General features: G+C 44.1%; 1 protein-coding gene across 2 annotated transcripts in view; it reads left to right on the forward strand.

Moving 5' to 3' along the window:
• The window catches only part of DDC (dopa decarboxylase), a 78,688-nt gene that overhangs the window by 42,218 nt on the left and 19,902 nt on the right, over window positions 1-16,568 (forward strand). For both annotated transcript variants that reach the window (XM_029064121.2, XM_029064120.2), the window contains exons 7-9: window positions 899-965; window positions 2,728-2,822; window positions 10,183-10,250. In XM_029064121.2, the coding sequence (XP_028919954.1) occupies window positions 899-965; window positions 2,728-2,822; window positions 10,183-10,250 (230 nt within the window). The remainder of the gene's footprint in view (window positions 1-898; window positions 966-2,727; window positions 2,823-10,182; window positions 10,251-16,568) is intronic.

Raw genomic sequence — 16,568 nt, forward strand, 5'->3', positions numbered from 1 at the left:
CCGAAGCCCAGGCTCTTTCCACTGAGCCACGCTGCTTCTCTTGAGCCACGCTGCTTCTCATTTTAAGGAACGGAAGTACTGGGGCCATAGTGACTCAATTCTTTCTCCCTAGCCTGAAGCCATGAGAGGCCAGTTTACCTAAAGCTTCCTCAAACTGAGGACTTGTACCACTCCTTAGGAGGAGAAGGCAGCCCCATCGGCAGCCCGAACGGGCCCTGCCCCCATTGAAACGACAGTGAGTCCCAGTAGGATCGGAGATCCACTGCTATTTTCTCAGTGGGCTTCCCCTGTCCCCGGGAGACCACCTCCCACACATTTTACCTGTTCTGAGGGCAAAACTATAGGCCCCTGTGGGTGAGTAGATTTGTTCTAATCCCGGCTCCACTATTTATCTGCTGTATGATCTTGAGCAAGTCACTTTATTTCTCTGGGCCTCAGTTCCCTCATCTGTAATATGGGGATTAAGACTGTGAGCCCCATATGGGACAGGGACCGCGTCGGACCAGACTACCTCTCATCTACTCTAGTACTTAGAACAGTGCTTGGCACACAGTAACTGATTAACGAATACCACAATTACTAGTATTTTCATTATTATGGGGCCTGGTCCAGCCTGTTGAAGGTTCTCCTGGTCCAGGAATTTCTCAGCTAGAGAGAGAGCCGTGATCTGGGTGCTGGCTCAAGTCAGTGCCGCTGCTCATGCTGACGTCGAGGGCCAGGTGCGCAGCAGGAACTTGGAAGGGGAAAGGCTTAATCGCTTCCCAAGCGTCAGGCTGAAATCGAGGCAGTCAATCTCACAGTTTACCCCAACGAGTTTTGGGTCATCACTCTCGACATTTCTGTTGTCCGGGATGCAAAAACGAACGTGAATCTTTTGTCTCGTTCTTCGGCTTTTCAGTTTGTTGCTACCCTTGGAACTACTCCCTGCTGCTCCTTTGATAAACTGGAAGAACTGGGTCCGATCTGTAAGTACTCACCTCCTCCTCCTCTTTTGGGGAGAAGGAGCGGGGTCTGCCAGAGGAAGAGCCGTTTCCGGGACGACCCTCTCAGAGAGAGGCAGCTCTAGTTTAGGGTGCACAGTAGAGGCTCTGGCCGACATCAGAACCCAAAGTCAAGGACCGATGATGCCTAGCTTTGTCTTGACAGTGATTTTCTTGGGTGGCTTGTGAATTTAGATCTGCGGAGCCAGACAGGAAGCTTTGTTTTCCTCTTGTAATTTAGAGAGAAACAAACATAAAGCAGCTCCTATCACCTTCCGAAGGTTTCCCTTCCCCCCAAAGTCTTAGAAAAGCATGGCACCTGTAGTATTATTTCAGAGAAGCAGTGTGACCCAGTGGAAAGATCTTGGGTCTAGGAGTCAGAGTTCTGGGTTCTAATCTTGGTTGCACTACTTTTTTTTAAAAAACGGTATTTGTTAAGTTCCCCCCTCAAGATCTCACCTAGAGAGTTTCCAGTACTCTACCAGTCTCTGCTATGGGAGGGAGAGTCAAGCAGAGGCCTACCCACTCCATTCTTAGCTTGGGCAGTGGCTAGCGAGTGGAAGGCAATCCGCTACAAGGCAAAACTCATCTGTGCTGGGCAGCAGCAGCACGGGAGAGAGTCGAGGGCAGAGACTCAAGTTTACTGTGTGAAAGCAAAAAAAAAAAAAAAAAAAAAAGTTGGTATTTGTTAAGCGCTTACTATGTGCCGAGCACCGTTCTGAGCGCTGGGGTAGACATAGGGGAATCAGGTTGTCCCACGTGGGGCTCACAGTCTTAATCCCCATTTTACAGATGAGGGAACTGAGGCCCAGAGAAGTTAAGTGACTTGTCCACAGTCACACAGCCAAGTGGCAGAGCTGGGATTCGAACTCATGAGCCCTGACTCCAAAGCCCGTGCTCTTTCCACTGAGCCACGCTGCTTCTCCTGGGTGAAAGCAGGCAATGGTAAACCATTTCTGTATTTTTAACCAAGAAAACCCTATGGATACATTTCCAGAACGATTGCAGGTAGAGGTGGGGCATTATGGGAGAGATGTGTCCATGGCACTGCTATGTGTCGGAGATGATTTGACGGCATAAGACAAGATCCGATAAGTGCTTGCTTTGTGCCAGGCACTGTTCTAAGTTCTAGAGTAGATAGAAGGTAATAAGGTTGTACACAGTCCTTGTCCCACATGGGGCTCACAGTCTCATTCCCCATTTTACAGATGAGGTAACTGAGGCACAAAGAAGTGAAGTGACCTGCCCAAGATCACACAACACACAAGTAATGGTGGAGCCAGGGTTAGGACCCACAACCTTCTGACTCTTAAGTCTGTGCTCTTTCCACTAAGCCATGCTTTTTGTCTCTTTCCTTCTGCTCTGTAGTGTGTAAATCAGCATACACAGCCAAATTGGCCTATTCACCATTCAGTTTACCTTGCCTGGTTCTAATCCCGGCTCTGCCGCTTGTCTAGAGTGGGCCTAGGGTAAGTCGTTTCACTTCTCTGTGCCTCAGTTACCTCTTCTGTAAATTGGGCATTCAGAACGTGAGCCCCAATTTGGGACAGGAACTGTGTCTAACCCAATTTGCTTATATCCGCCGTAGTGTTTAGTATAGTGCCTGGCACATAGTAATGGCTTAACAGATAATTATCATTATTATTAATAATGTCATTCCACAGAATCAGTTTGGGATCTCAGGAAAAAGAATCTTGAGTTTTCTAATTCCCATAGCTCTTCTCTTTTGATTAATTTCATATTTCAGGCAATAGGGAGAATATTTGGATGCACATTGATGCAGCATATGCAGGAAGTTCTTTCATCTGCCCTGAATTCCGACATCTTCTGAATGGAGTAGAGGTAAGCATGGAAAATGATTAAGATTTAATCAATTATTTATCGAGCATTTATTCTGAGGAGCTCACTGCACAATGCGCTTGGGAGAGTTTAGGTGAGTCGCCTCATTTACAGAGATATTTTTGTTTTATCAATCAGCCAATTAATGGTATTTTTGAGTGTTGAACTGTGTGTCAAGCACCATAGTAAGCATGATTGTGTCCAACCTGATTTGCTTGTATCCACCCCAGCACTTAGTACAGTGCCTGGCACATAGTAAGTGCTTAACAAATACCACAATTATTATTACATGAAAATAGCTTAGGGATTGGGAGAAATAGGACAGTAAAATAATATTTTCATATATATCGTAGGACTAGGATGAGTATCAAAATGCTTAAATGGTACTAACTCAAGTTCACATTTGATGCTGAAAGGAGGGTGGATGGGGAAATAATCAACCAATCAATCATATTAATTGAGTGCTTACTGTGAGCAGAGCACTGACCTAAACACTTGGAAGAGTTCAGTAAAACAGAGTTAGTAGACATGTTCCCTACCCACAAGGAGCATACAGTCTAGAGCTTAGTCTGGGAAGTCCTCTTGCTTCATTATTTTTAAAAGGTCCAGACTTGATTTTTCTCGTGGCTCACTGGAAAGAGCACGGGCTTTGGAGTCAGAGGTCATGGGTTCGAACCCCGGCTCTACCACTTGTCAGCTGTGTGACTTTGGGCAAGTCACTTAACTTCTCGGTGCCTCAGTTACCTCATCTGTAAAATGGGGATTAAGACTGTGAGCCCCACGTGGGACAACCTGATTCCCCTGTGTCTACCCCAGCGCTTAGAACAGTGCTCGGCACATAGTAAGCGCTTAACAAATACCAACATTATTATTATTATTATTAATGCCGCACAGTCCCCCAGTAGAATAATGGTCTGGCAAAATTATTTTGAGCAATGCAATCTCATTTTCAAGCACCCTGGACTATGGCCTGTCATATCAGAAAGGAGATGGCAAAAGGAACTCCACGGAGCTGTGACATTTAAAAGCACATTAAAAGCCTTATGAAAGCACATCTCCTTCAAGAGGCTTTCTCTGAGTAAGCCCTCATTTTCCCTCTCCCACGCCCTTTTACGTCACTGTTGAACTTGAATTTGCACCCTTAATTCACCCCTCCCACAACCCCACACCACTTATGTACATATCCATAATTCATTTATTTATAGTAATGTATCTCTCTCTGTCTAGACTGTAAGCTTCTTGTGGTCAGGGAACTTGTCTACCAACTCTGTTGTATTGTACTCTCCCATGAACTTAGTACAGCGCTCTGTACCCAGTAAGCACTCAGTAAATGTGATCGACTGACTGACTGATGACTCTACTAGTCAGTCCACAGAGAAAAGTCTCCATGCTAAGCACTGCTTGGCAAGTCAAATGTTGTGATCACTCCATTCTTCCCAAACCTGCACATTTTTCTCACTCGGAGCAGTTGTCATGATTGGAGAAGATGGTTATTTTTTTCCTTTTCATTTGAATCCACTTTGAGGGTTGATATAGAGATCCCCCGGATTTTGGGGAATCAAGGAGTCTAAACCATCATTATTAATATGGAATTTATGGAACTCTTCCTAGGTACCCAACACTGTGTTAAGCCCCAGGGTAGAAAAAGGATACAGTGTCTCTCCCCAACACAGGGTCCACAGCCTAGGGAGTACTGCTATCTTATCCCCATTTTACAGAAGAGGAAGTTGAAGCCTAGAGAGGTTAAGTCTCTTGCTCCAAGGCCGCCCAGCTGAAACTTTAGTGTCCTGTCTCCCAAGCCGTAGTCTTCCACTATCCCACGTCACCTCCCTAATCTTCAAACTTCAGAGGCTTGCCTCATGTCTCGCCTTATAGTAATCCTTTCATCTTCCTTTCTAATAATTTCCTCAATCTTATGAAAAAACTCTCTCCCTCATAAAAAGAGAATGCAGGGAAAAGGAGGAGAAATTGAATGGGTGAGATCAGAGATCTGTAGCATCCTGTGAACCTGATTCTGGACTCAAATGCTGCTCTCTTGCTTGAAATTCCAGTGAAATTCCTTTTAGAGGCCAGTGAAAACAATTTTTTAAAATAGGCAGGACAATTCGGAAGGTTCCATTTCGATGAAAGAGAATCAAAGGGTTAAATCAGCTTGACATATAAGGTTTTCTTAATTAGTTCCTATCTAATAAGGCCTTTTTTAAAAAAACCTCGGTTGGTACCAAACAGTTATATTTTTCATCCTTATCTAAGTGTCTAGGGAAGCATCAGGAAATTAAATACCCCTTATCTGACTCTCTGAGCAGGAAGTTCCGTAGCAAGACAAGGGAAAAAGGCTGAAGGCAATATTGGAGGGACACGTAGAATGACTCATTCTAGACTGGTAAGCACTGTCCGAAAGAGATATGCTTAGGCCAGAATGTCCCTTATAATGACACTTGTTAGAATTACATATTTCTCTTCTTAAAGAAGGCACCTCTTAAAATGATAACCGGGGAGACAAAGACCATCATGTTGCATGACGTTGAACCCTGAGTTGAAACGGTGGCTGGAAAACTTCAGCAAAGTGTGCTCTAGAAAATCTTTAATTCAAATATATATATTTTTTCAAAATGGAGCCTTTAGCATGGCTTAGCCCGGTGAGTGACATTGAGTCTTTCATCACTCCCTGGAGTATCTCCAGAGGAGAACCCCCATCGCCTCTCAAAATCTATCCCTTCCACCCCATCCCTTCACAACTAATTAAATCACTTGCCCTCTCCCTTCTTCCCTCCCTGTCTACTATTTTCAACCGTTCACTTCCAATGGTTCCTTCCTCTCTGCTTTCCAACATGCTCATGTCTCCCCTATCCTGAAAAAACCCTCCCTTAACCCCAAGGCTTCCTCCAGTTTTTGTCTCATCTCCCTTCCACTCCTCCTCTCCAAACTCCTTGAGTGAACTGTCTACACCCCCTGCCTCCACTTTCTCTCCTCTAATTTTCTCCTTGATCCCCTCTAATCTGTCTTCTGTCTCTTTCACTCCAGGGAAGCTGATCTCTCTAAGGTCACTAGTGACCTCCTTCTTGCCAAATCCAACGACCTGCCAAATCCAACGACCTCCATTTCATTCTAATCCTTATTGACCGCTCAGTGGCCACCGACATCCCCTTCTCCTTGAAACATTCATTCATTCAATCGTATTTACCGAGCGCTTACTGTTTGCAGAGCATCTAACCTTGGCTTCACTGACATTGCCCTCTCTGGTTTTCCTCCTGTCTCTCTGGCTGCTTCCTCTCAGACTTTTTCCACAGGCTCCTCCTCTGCCTCTCTCTCTCAAGAAGTCCCTTCTTTTCTCTATCTAAATCCACTCCCTTGGAGAACTCATTGCCTCCCATGGCTTTAACTACCATCTGTACAAAAATTATTCCGAAATCTATATCTCCTGCCCCGACCTCTCTCCCCACATTTCCTCCTGCCTTCAGGACTTCTCTACTTGGATGTCCCGCTGACACCTCAGACTAAAAATGTCCAAAACAGAACTTCCCATTTTCCCACCCAAACCCTGTCTTCCCCTAGTCCTTTTTTTCATGATATTTGTTTATCACTTACTATGTGCCAGGCACTGTACTAAGTGCTGGAATATATGCAAGCTAATTGGGTTGGACACAGTCTATAACCCAGCTGGAGCTAGCTGTCAATCCCCATTTTACAGATGAGGTTACTGAGGCATGGAGAAGTTAAGTAGCATTCCCAAGGTCACACACAGTTTAAAATCCAGCTCCTTCTGAGTCCCACCCCATGCTCTATCCACTAGGCCATGCTGTTTCAGGTCTTTCCAACACCGTAACCAACACCACTATCCTCCTTTTCCTCGACTCATTTCTCTCATTCAACCCACATAGTCAATTTGTCACAGAATCCTGTTGGTTTTACCATCACAACATCAATAAAATCTGCCCTTTCCTTTCCATCCAAACTGCTATTACAATGATCCAAGCACTCATCACAACCTGCCCTGACTACTACATCAGCCTCCTCACAGACTTCCCTGCCTTCGGTCTGTCCCCACTCGAGTCGTGTTGCCAAGATCATTTTTCTAAAAAAAATTCATTCTACATCTCTCAACTCCTCAAGAACCTCCAGTGACTGCCCATTCACCTCTGCATCCAACAGAACCAGCTCATCCCCTCCTCCTTAACTCACTCATTTTCTGATTGATTGGGTTTATCCAATTTTTGCCTTGGGTCCAGCCAGGGGCTTCAAGGGTTCCCCATGGAGTCCAGTGATTAGCCCTGGTTAGCGACCTCATGCTTGCCTCACTCCAAACATTATCGTTCGATCAATCAGTGGTATGTATTGAGTGCTTACTGTGTGCAGAGCGCTGTAGTAAGCATTGGAGAGAGTAGAGTATAATGGACACGATCCCAGCCCTCCAGGAAGTTTACAGTGTCGTGAAGAGCCGGGCATTAAATTACAGATAAAGGAAACTACAGATAAAGGCTACATGCTATGGGGTAAGGGGCAAAGTATCAGAGCACTTAGTGGGTATGGACCCAAATGCATGGGTGACAAAGAAGGGATAGAGAACATGGTGGAGAAATGACAGATCAAGCATGGAAGGCATCCTGGGCAGCATGGCTCAGTGGAAAGAGCCTGGGCTTTGGAGTCAGAGGTCATGGGTTCGACTCCCGGCTCTGCCACTTGTCAGCTGTGTGACTGTGGGCAGGTCACTTAACTTCTCTGTACCTCAGTTACCTCATCTGTAAAATGGGGATTAACTGTGAGCCTCACGTGGGGCAACCTGATTACCCTGTATCTACCCCGGGGCTTAGAACAGTGCTCTGCACATAGGAAGCGCTTAACAAATACCAACATTATATGACCCCCTGTGGGACAAGGACTGTGTAATCTGATGACCTTATAGTTTCTCCAGAGCTTGGCGTATAGTAAGCACTTCATAAATGCCACCATCAGCATTATTATTATGTGGGGGAAAAAACCTGGACACCGGCATTCTGCCTTAAATGGTGGGAGGAAAACATTTAGAATAACTTTTCGGGCTACTATAAATGTCTCCTGAATATACTTCCAATTTCAGTCATGCAAAAATATTCCAACAGTTTTGAGATGTAGAAAGTTAGCAGTTAAGCCTGTGAAATTGATGGGAGCTTTCACATAACAACCAACGGAAGCAGTTGCTGAAATACAGCATATGTCCTTGCCTCGATATTCAACGGCCAAGCAGTATCTCAAGGAATGGAGTTGTAGAATGAAGTTAGTCTCCTAGCATCGAAGCAAGGTTCGCCCTTCAGTGCAGCTATACCGAGCAACACATGGGAGGAGAATGAACAACAGCCAGATACCCCAACATCTGCGTTGTGAAGAGCTGAAATTGAGAAACCGGAAGTGAGGAGGAGCTTTTAAAGGACAGGGTAGTACAAAATCTTGGCTAATACTCAAAGCTGGGGGTCAACTGCCAAGGATAGACCAGCACAGGGCCCTGCCATCAAGTAAGGAATGGCTGATTTTGAGCAAAATCTCCATAAGGAATGAGCGAGGTGGAGGTAAAAAGGAAGACAGCACTAAGTACTAAAATCTCCAAACATGATAATAAAACAGGAGACAGCGAGTTTGCATGCAGAATAGTTCAGAGATGGTGAATCCTCCGGTGGCTTTTTTAGTCACATGTCAATCAATCAGTCAATCATTTATTGAGACCTAACTGTGCACAGAGCACTGTACTAAGTAATTGGGAGAGTACAATAAAACAGAGTTGGTGGACACATTCCCGGCCTACAGTGAACTTACAATCTAGGCACGCAGAGGTGAATTTTACTATCGGTGGCATCTTCTTTGAATACGAAAGACTCAGGTTCCTCTCCTGGCTCTGTCACTGATCGGCTGTGTGTCTTGGGGCAAGTCACCTAACCACCCTGGGCCTCGACTTCCTCATCTGTAAAAGGGTGCTAAGGTACCTGGTCTCCCTACCCCTTAATTGCTAGTCTGTGTGGAACAGGGATTGCATCATATCTGTTCCTCTTGCATCTACTCTAGTGCTTAGCACAATGCTGGACTTATAGTGCTTAATTAAACCCCTTCTTTTTTTATAGTTAGGACTTTTATATATTCCTTTATTATCTGCTGATAACAGCTATTGAAGAAATAGAAATAATTTTCCCCGGCCAGGTTTGCTACCTCATGCTTGCCTCACCTTAATCATTATCAATCGATCACTGATATGCATTGAGTGCTTACTGTGTTTGGATGATGATATTTTCATGCAAAAGGGCATCCTGGCTGACAAAGACCTTAATTTATGTTTTTCCTCTCTATGCTAGCTTTCTTCATTTAGATTAGACTGTAAAGGAAATACCAGACTTGAGACGGAGAGAACCGAAAACTGCCAATTACCCAAAGAACTGCCCCAAGGAGGAGTGAAATGGGGCAACTATAACTAGGGAGGCAGGAAGAAATGACAGTGAAGCTCCCTCCCCCTTTATATCCATCAGACCACCATTCTTCTCATCCTCAAAACCTTATTAAAATCACTTCTCCTCCAAGAAGCCTTCCCTGACTAAGCCTTCATTTCACAATACTATTCACCTTCCCCACTGGATCGTCTTTGCACTTAATTCTGTAAATCTGTAATTTATTTTACTGTCTCCCAACTTGATTATAAACTCCTCAGGGGCAAGGATCATGCCTGCCAACTCTACGGTATTGTACTCAACTGTGCACTTAGTACAGTGCTCTGCACACAGTAAGCACTCGATAAATACCATTGATTGATAACATAAATACTTTTGTTTGCATTTTAACTGTCCTTGGACTACACTTTTTACCCATCCAGGGAGAAGACCAGACAGCAACTTAACTGTAACAGTAGAAGAGAAAAATAAAAATTCCTACCAACAGTTATTTTCACCAACAGTCTTTCCAGTGTTGGCTTCCAATTGACATTTACTGGAGAGGTTTTCATTTACATGTTAAAATAGAAATTTTCTCTTGGGGCTCTAGCCTGAGAAGCTGATAAACTAGTAATATGAGCATTTTTAGTTCCATGCATATCTCTTTTATGGTATTTGTTCAACTCTTACTGCGTGTCAGGCACTGAACTAACTTTGGAGTAGACACAAGCTAATCGGATTGAACACAGTCCACGTTGCACATGGGGCTCACGGTCTTAATTCCCATTTTACAGATGAGGTAACTGAGGCATAGAGAGGTTAAGTGACTTGTCCCAAGTCACATAGCAGTCAAGTGGCCATACCAAGATTAAAATCCAGGTCCTCTTACTCCCAGGTTTATGCTTTTTCCACTAAGCCACGCTGCTTCACACAGAATTTGGAATACTATTTGATTGGATGCATTTTTTTCTTGTCAGTTTGCAGATTCATTTGACTTTAACCCCCACAAATGGCTGCTGGTGAATTTTGACTGCTCTACTCTGTGGTAAGATCTATAATATCTGTTTGTCATGTCTCCGTATTCTATGGCATTCTCCCAGGCACTCAGTTGTTTGATTGATTATATACTGATCTTTCTAAAACAGGGGAGCTCTTGGTCAGTTCCTTGCTTTCACCATTTTGCTCTTCTCATTTCTTCTTTTCTAGTGCTGGAAAAAAGAAACTTTGCTTTCCTACTATTATGCACATTAAAGAGGATAGCCAATATTTATCATTTTTATGGGTTATTGAGAAAAATTTATTAAAGATAGGCCCCGGGTAGAGCTATATTGCTTTATACTGGGGTTTAGGGGAATTTTTCAGAGACTTAGAGGTAGGAGGAGTGTTTGTCCAAACCTTGATGAATGCTCCTTTCCATTGTTTTCCCCCCAAAGTTAAGAATGTTGCTGTGAAATTCCCCATTCCTTCTAAATGGTCAGAACTAAATTGAATGAACATATCACTGATTATAAGAAAATTTGGTTCCACTCCCATTACTGCATTATTTCTCAAGCCATGCCTAGTTCCAACTGAGGAACCACTTTTCTCTCAGATTGGATTCATCCTTCCCCACTGACTACCTCTCGTATCAGTGCAGCTTCAGAACTTAATGCATCCATCTACAGTGGTCTTCAGGTACCTATTAAAAGGACTGTGGGATTCCAGGAAGTTATGAAAGCTTTTAATGGAATTTCTTCTAGTATTCCCAAAATTTTATTGACTTTGGGCAATATGCTGAGAAGCAGCTCGGCCTAGTGGAAAGAGCATTTTCTGGGGAGTCGGAGGACCTGGGTTCTAGTCCTGGCTCCGCCGCTTGTCTGCCGGGTGACCTTGAGCAAGTCACTTTACTTTTCTATGCCTCAGTTATCTCATATGTACAATGGGGAATAAGACTGTGAACCCCATGTGGGACAGAGACTGTGTCCAACCCGATTATCTTGTAGCTACCCCAGTACTTATTAGAGTGCCTGGTACACAGTAAGTGCTTTATAAATACCCTTAAAAAACAAATATGTAAAATTGGGAAGTAGTCACATGACCTCGAATGCATGAAGGCTTTAGGTAGTCCGGTCTAGTACAATGCGTAAAGTAGGCGCTTAATCAATCAACCAATCAGTCGGTGGTATTTATTGAGCACTGACTCTATGTAGACCACCGCAGTAAGTGTTTGGGAAATTTCAGTACAATGGAGTTGGTAGACACAGTGTCTGCCCACAAGGAGTTTATAGACTAGAGGGAGAGAAAGACATTAAAATAAGTTATTGATGGATGTGTACATAAGGGCTGTGGGCGTGGGTGGAAAATCAAAGAGCTCAAGGGGCATAGACCCAAGTACACAGAAAACGTGAAAGGGAGGGAAAATAAAGGAAGCTAGGGTGTAGTCAAGGACCTCTTGGAGGAGATGTGATTTTAGTAGAGTTTTGAACATGTGGAGACTGTTGGTCCATAGGATATTAATGAAGTTCCAGACTGGAGGGAGGATGTGAGCCAACTGGTTAGTGGTGACAAAGATGAGATAATAATAATAATAATGTTGGTATTTGTTAAGCTCTTACTATGTGCAGAGCACTGTTCTAAGCGCTGGGATACGGGATAATCAGGTTGTCCCACGTGAGGCTCACAGTTAATCCCCATTTTACAAACGAGGTAACTGAGGCCCAGAGAAGTGAAGTGACTCGCCCACAGTCACCCAGCTGACAAGTGGCAGAGCCGGGAGTCGAACCCATGACTCTGACTCCCAAGCCCGTGCTCTTTCCAGTGAGCCATGCTGCTTCTGTAATCCAGGTACAGTGAGTAATCGGAGGTGTTAAAGGACAAAGTGTGTGGGTTGGGCTGTAGTAGGAGATCAGTGAGGTAAATTAGGAGGGCAGAACTGATTAAGTGCCTTCAAACTGATGGTAAGGAGTCTCTGATAAAGAGGTGGATGGGCAGCCATTGGAGATTTCTGAGGAGAGAGGAAACGCGGACTGATCGTCTTTTTAGAAAGATGATCCGGGCATCGCAGAATGAGATGCTACCAGTGTTACTACTTGGGAAAAACAATTTGAGCTTTCCTCACTGTTCAAATATTATCCCTTCTGAGTGCAGCCCAGCCTATCTGTGAATCGGGCCATTCCAGCAAGCAAGGGTGGATCGAGGAAGGGTCAACTACTCCCCGAGGCCCAGTAGGGTTCAATCAGGAAGCACCACCGGAACCAGTGACAAGAAGCAGCGTGGCTCAGTGGAAAGAGCACGGGCTTTGGAGTCAGGGCTCATGAGTTCGAATCCCAGCTCTGCCACTTGTCGGCTGTGTGACTCTGGGCAAGTCACTTAACTTCTCTGTGCCTCAGTTCCCTCATCTGTAAAATGGGGATTAAGACTGTGAGCCCCACGTGGGACAACCTGATTCCCCTATGTCTACCCCAGCGCTTAGAACAGTGCTCGGCACATAGTAAGCGCTTAACAAATACCAACATTATTAAAACCAAACCAGTCAATACTTGGAACCGAATCATTTAAAATCAGTGTGTCTATACTTAGTTGTGTCCTCTCCGTTAAATCCAAAAGCCACTCTGGGGTCCAGTGGTTTGGAAGGCTGTTCTAAGGAAGCAGCTTGACTAGTGGATAGAGCATGGGCCTGTGAGTCAGAAGGACCTGGGTTTTAATCCTGACTCCTCCCCTTGCCTATTGTGTGACCTTGGGCAAGTCACTTCACTTCTCCATGCCTCAGTTACCTTATGGGGGTGAAGACTGTGAGCCCCTTGTGTGACAGGGACTGTATCTATCCCTGTGCTTAGTACAGTGCCTGGCATATAGTAAGCTCTTAATAAAGATCATTAAAAAAATAAGGGAGGCCCAGTCTCAATGAAATACTGGTATCACCCCCAGATCTGAAAAGAGGAAACAGCTTCATCAAATGAATTATTTTCACCATCTCAGTTTCAATCAGCCGTTAGTGCCAGGGAGATTGATCTGTTAGCCAAGAAACAACAAAAAAAAAAACCCCAAAATAAGACCATCACGGAGACCCTTGGCCCAAGTCGTGTTCCTAGTCAAAAAGAACTGCTCTTTAGTGACCAAAACCTAACTCATTCTCAAGTCTTCTCATGATACTGAAATACCAAAGGCTGAGCTTAAAAGCAGCTGGTTCCTGTTAGAAATCTACAGAAACCGGTGATAGCAGAGGCTGTTTTATTACTAGTCCTGCAAATATTTTCTCACCTGGGCCGCTATTGATTTCCCTTCCTGCCCAGCGTGTTTCCGCATGTTCATTAACCAGGTGTCAACTAGGCTAGTGCAGTTGTGATAGCTCTAATTGATTTTCTGCATCTAAATGCCAAGCCCCTCTACTTTGTGTCCCTCCCCGCCCCCCCCCCCCCCGCCCCCGCCGGTAAAAAAACAAAAAACAAAACTATAAATAGTAGCAATGATGATCATGATTCAGTGGCAAAACTCACCATGAGTAAAATCGTTAAAAGATGAGGCATTAAATGAGAATGGTTTTTAATGCTGGATTCAGCTGCTTTGAATTGGATTTCTTCGGGTGACTATTTTGTTTGATTACGTGTGTGTTTATTCAAATAGGAACGGTTCTGACAAGATTGGTTTGGTCAGTTTCCCTACAGCAGGCCTACAGGGGACCTGGAGCAGGGAAGGCAAAATTTCAGGAGGCCAGATCACAGGATGGATCCCTTCTCTCAGACACCTACGCTTTTTCTCTTTTAACCTTTTCCATTTTCACCCCCATTACCACACTCCCTGCAGCCCTACCCCCACCAGCAGTTCAGGGTCACTGTGTTTTCCACTGCCCAAGTGGCATTTTCCCCAGGATCCTCAGCAGAAGAAAGCAAGAGAAAAAGAAACAGCGTCACCTAGTAGAAAGAGCACAGGAATGGGATTCAGAGAACCTGGGCACTAATCTCCTGTGGGACCTTGGGCAAGTTACTTAACTTCTCAGTGCCTAAGTTACTGTAAAATCTGTAAAATGGGGATGAAGACTGAGTAACTTGCCCAAGGTAACCCAGTAGGCATATGGTGGAGCCGAGCCTGGAACCCAGGGCGCGCACCTTGTAGAAGGCAAGTCAGTTCAGGTCTGGTCGCCTGGCGAGCACAGACCCAAGACCCAGAGAAATGGGGTTTATGACTGCAAAGATGTTAATTCTGGCAATTGAACCGGGTCGGGCTAAATCATAATGGTCTGGGGGAAAGAGCTTGGACCTGGGATTCAGAGAGCCTGAGTTCTAATCCTTGCTCTGCCAACCGTTTACCGTGTGACCTTAGCTGAGTCACTTCACTGTACCTCAGTTTCCTCTTCTGTAAACTGGGGATTCAATAGCTGTTCTCCCTCCACCTTAAACTGTAATCCCAACATAGGACCACACTGTGTCCAACCTGGTTATTTTATCTCAACTCCAGCGGTTAGTACATAGTGTAAATGGGATTACTAAATCACCTGACTGGAGGATAGAAACCCCAGTTCAGGTGACAAGCCAAAGTCCACTGAACAAAAACACCCAGTGTGTCCTTAACCATTACTGCCATAGTAATGGTTAGTATTACTAACAACAAATGCAAAGCACAGGAATAACGCTGAAAGATAGTGTGAGATCACTTTGCTCTAATAGGATGTACTTCCCTAGTAATTCTGTGCAAGAACTGAAAGAAGTATATTCATGAGTTCAATGGTATTTAAGTGCTTACTGTGTGCAGAGCACTATATATCAAATCCAGGGTTCTTCCTTATCAATAAACATCGCAGGAAAGAGTGATGCATGACATTCTGAGTTTAACGTAGCATCCTAAAAGACCGCTATCAAAGAAAGCACCGCCTGGTCCTGGGGTTTAGTACAGGACAACAAAGAAACATGAAATCAGGGAAAACTAAGGTAAGAGTTTCTCAGGTTGGTACAGACTTGGCTATATAACAAACAAAAGAGGATAGGACAGGAAATTGTCCTATTATTTCATTATCTGTTGCATACTCCCCACCATAAAAACTGTTCCTGTATTTGATAATGAAATTTTACCAATAGTTGGTTCATAATGTGAAGTAACCACTTTGGTTATTTTCTTTAAATATTGAAACGGACAAGATAATTGCGTTTCCTAAAAGCTGCAACTGCACAAGCACAGTAAATACTTTTCATTATTCCGGTTACAGATCTTTTATTAGGCAGTTGGCTTTATGAATCCTTAATATGCAAGCTTGAGCCACTTTTGCTCAATCTTAATATGTTATTAACACAGCATCAAGTCTTAAAGAAGCTGCCACCTCCCTAGCATGTCAGTGGAACTGAGTTTTTTTTATTGAGTTGAAAAAAAATCCCAATTAAGTTGAATCCATTATCACCCTAAAATTCATAAATACTGCAACGGTCCTTTGAGGTTTGAAGATGCCATTTGTGATGGAGAGATTGTATCACTATGAGCAAATGATGCCGGTATAACCGTTGCCTGACCAATCATCTTCCTGTAATGTGGACAAGTAGATACTCTCTTATTGCCCTCACAGTTGCTTCGCAGTTTATTCTTTTTAATAATATTTGTTAAGCAATTACTATATATCAAGCACAGTTTTAAAAGCTGGGTTGGTTAATCAGATTGGACGTGGTCCTTGTTCCACATGGGGCTCACAGTCTAAGTGGAAAGGAGAAAGGGCACCGAATCCCCATTTTATAATTGTGAAAACTGTGGCATGGAGAAGTTGTGACTTACCCAAGTTCACACAAGGCAAGTCGAGAGTCAGGATTAGAACCCAGGTCTTCTGACTCCCAGGCTCGTGCTCTTTTCACTAGGCCGTGCTGCTTCTTTGCAACTATAAACATCTGTGGGCTGCATATCTTTTAAAGGAGGCTTATAAAAAGAGTCCAAATTCGTCGACCAGGGTTCATTTTAAAATTGTGCCTTCTTTTTCATTCAGTCTCCCTCTCTCATCTCTCTCTCTGTGCGTGTCTCTGCCCATCTGCTCCTGTTTGCCCATTTCTGTGTCCACTAGAATACAACCTCTGGAAACTAAGACACAGCCACTATCTCTGTATCTGATGAGCAGTGGTCTGGAGACGAGCACTGGTCTGGAAACCACAATGGACCCTAAATTTAATTCCCTCACCTCTCGAATACCTGGATTTTTGGGGATTCTGTGCAATCTGAGAATGCCAACACAAAGCCTATGCAAATATTTAGAGCACTGCAGGACTTTCAACTCTCAGCATGTTTTCATGCCTCATGGGAGCTTAATTCCCATCAGATTAGATGGCATTCTCCTACATATGGCAAGCAGATAATTCAGTCCAGAATGTTTATTTTCACTCATGGACACAGCACCCCGCCCACTGCCCCCGCTTTT

Source organism: Ornithorhynchus anatinus, chromosome 4, assembly GCF_004115215.2.
Source record: "Ornithorhynchus anatinus isolate Pmale09 chromosome 4, mOrnAna1.pri.v4, whole genome shotgun sequence".
Classification (NCBI taxonomy): domain Eukaryota; kingdom Metazoa; phylum Chordata; class Mammalia; order Monotremata; family Ornithorhynchidae; genus Ornithorhynchus; species Ornithorhynchus anatinus.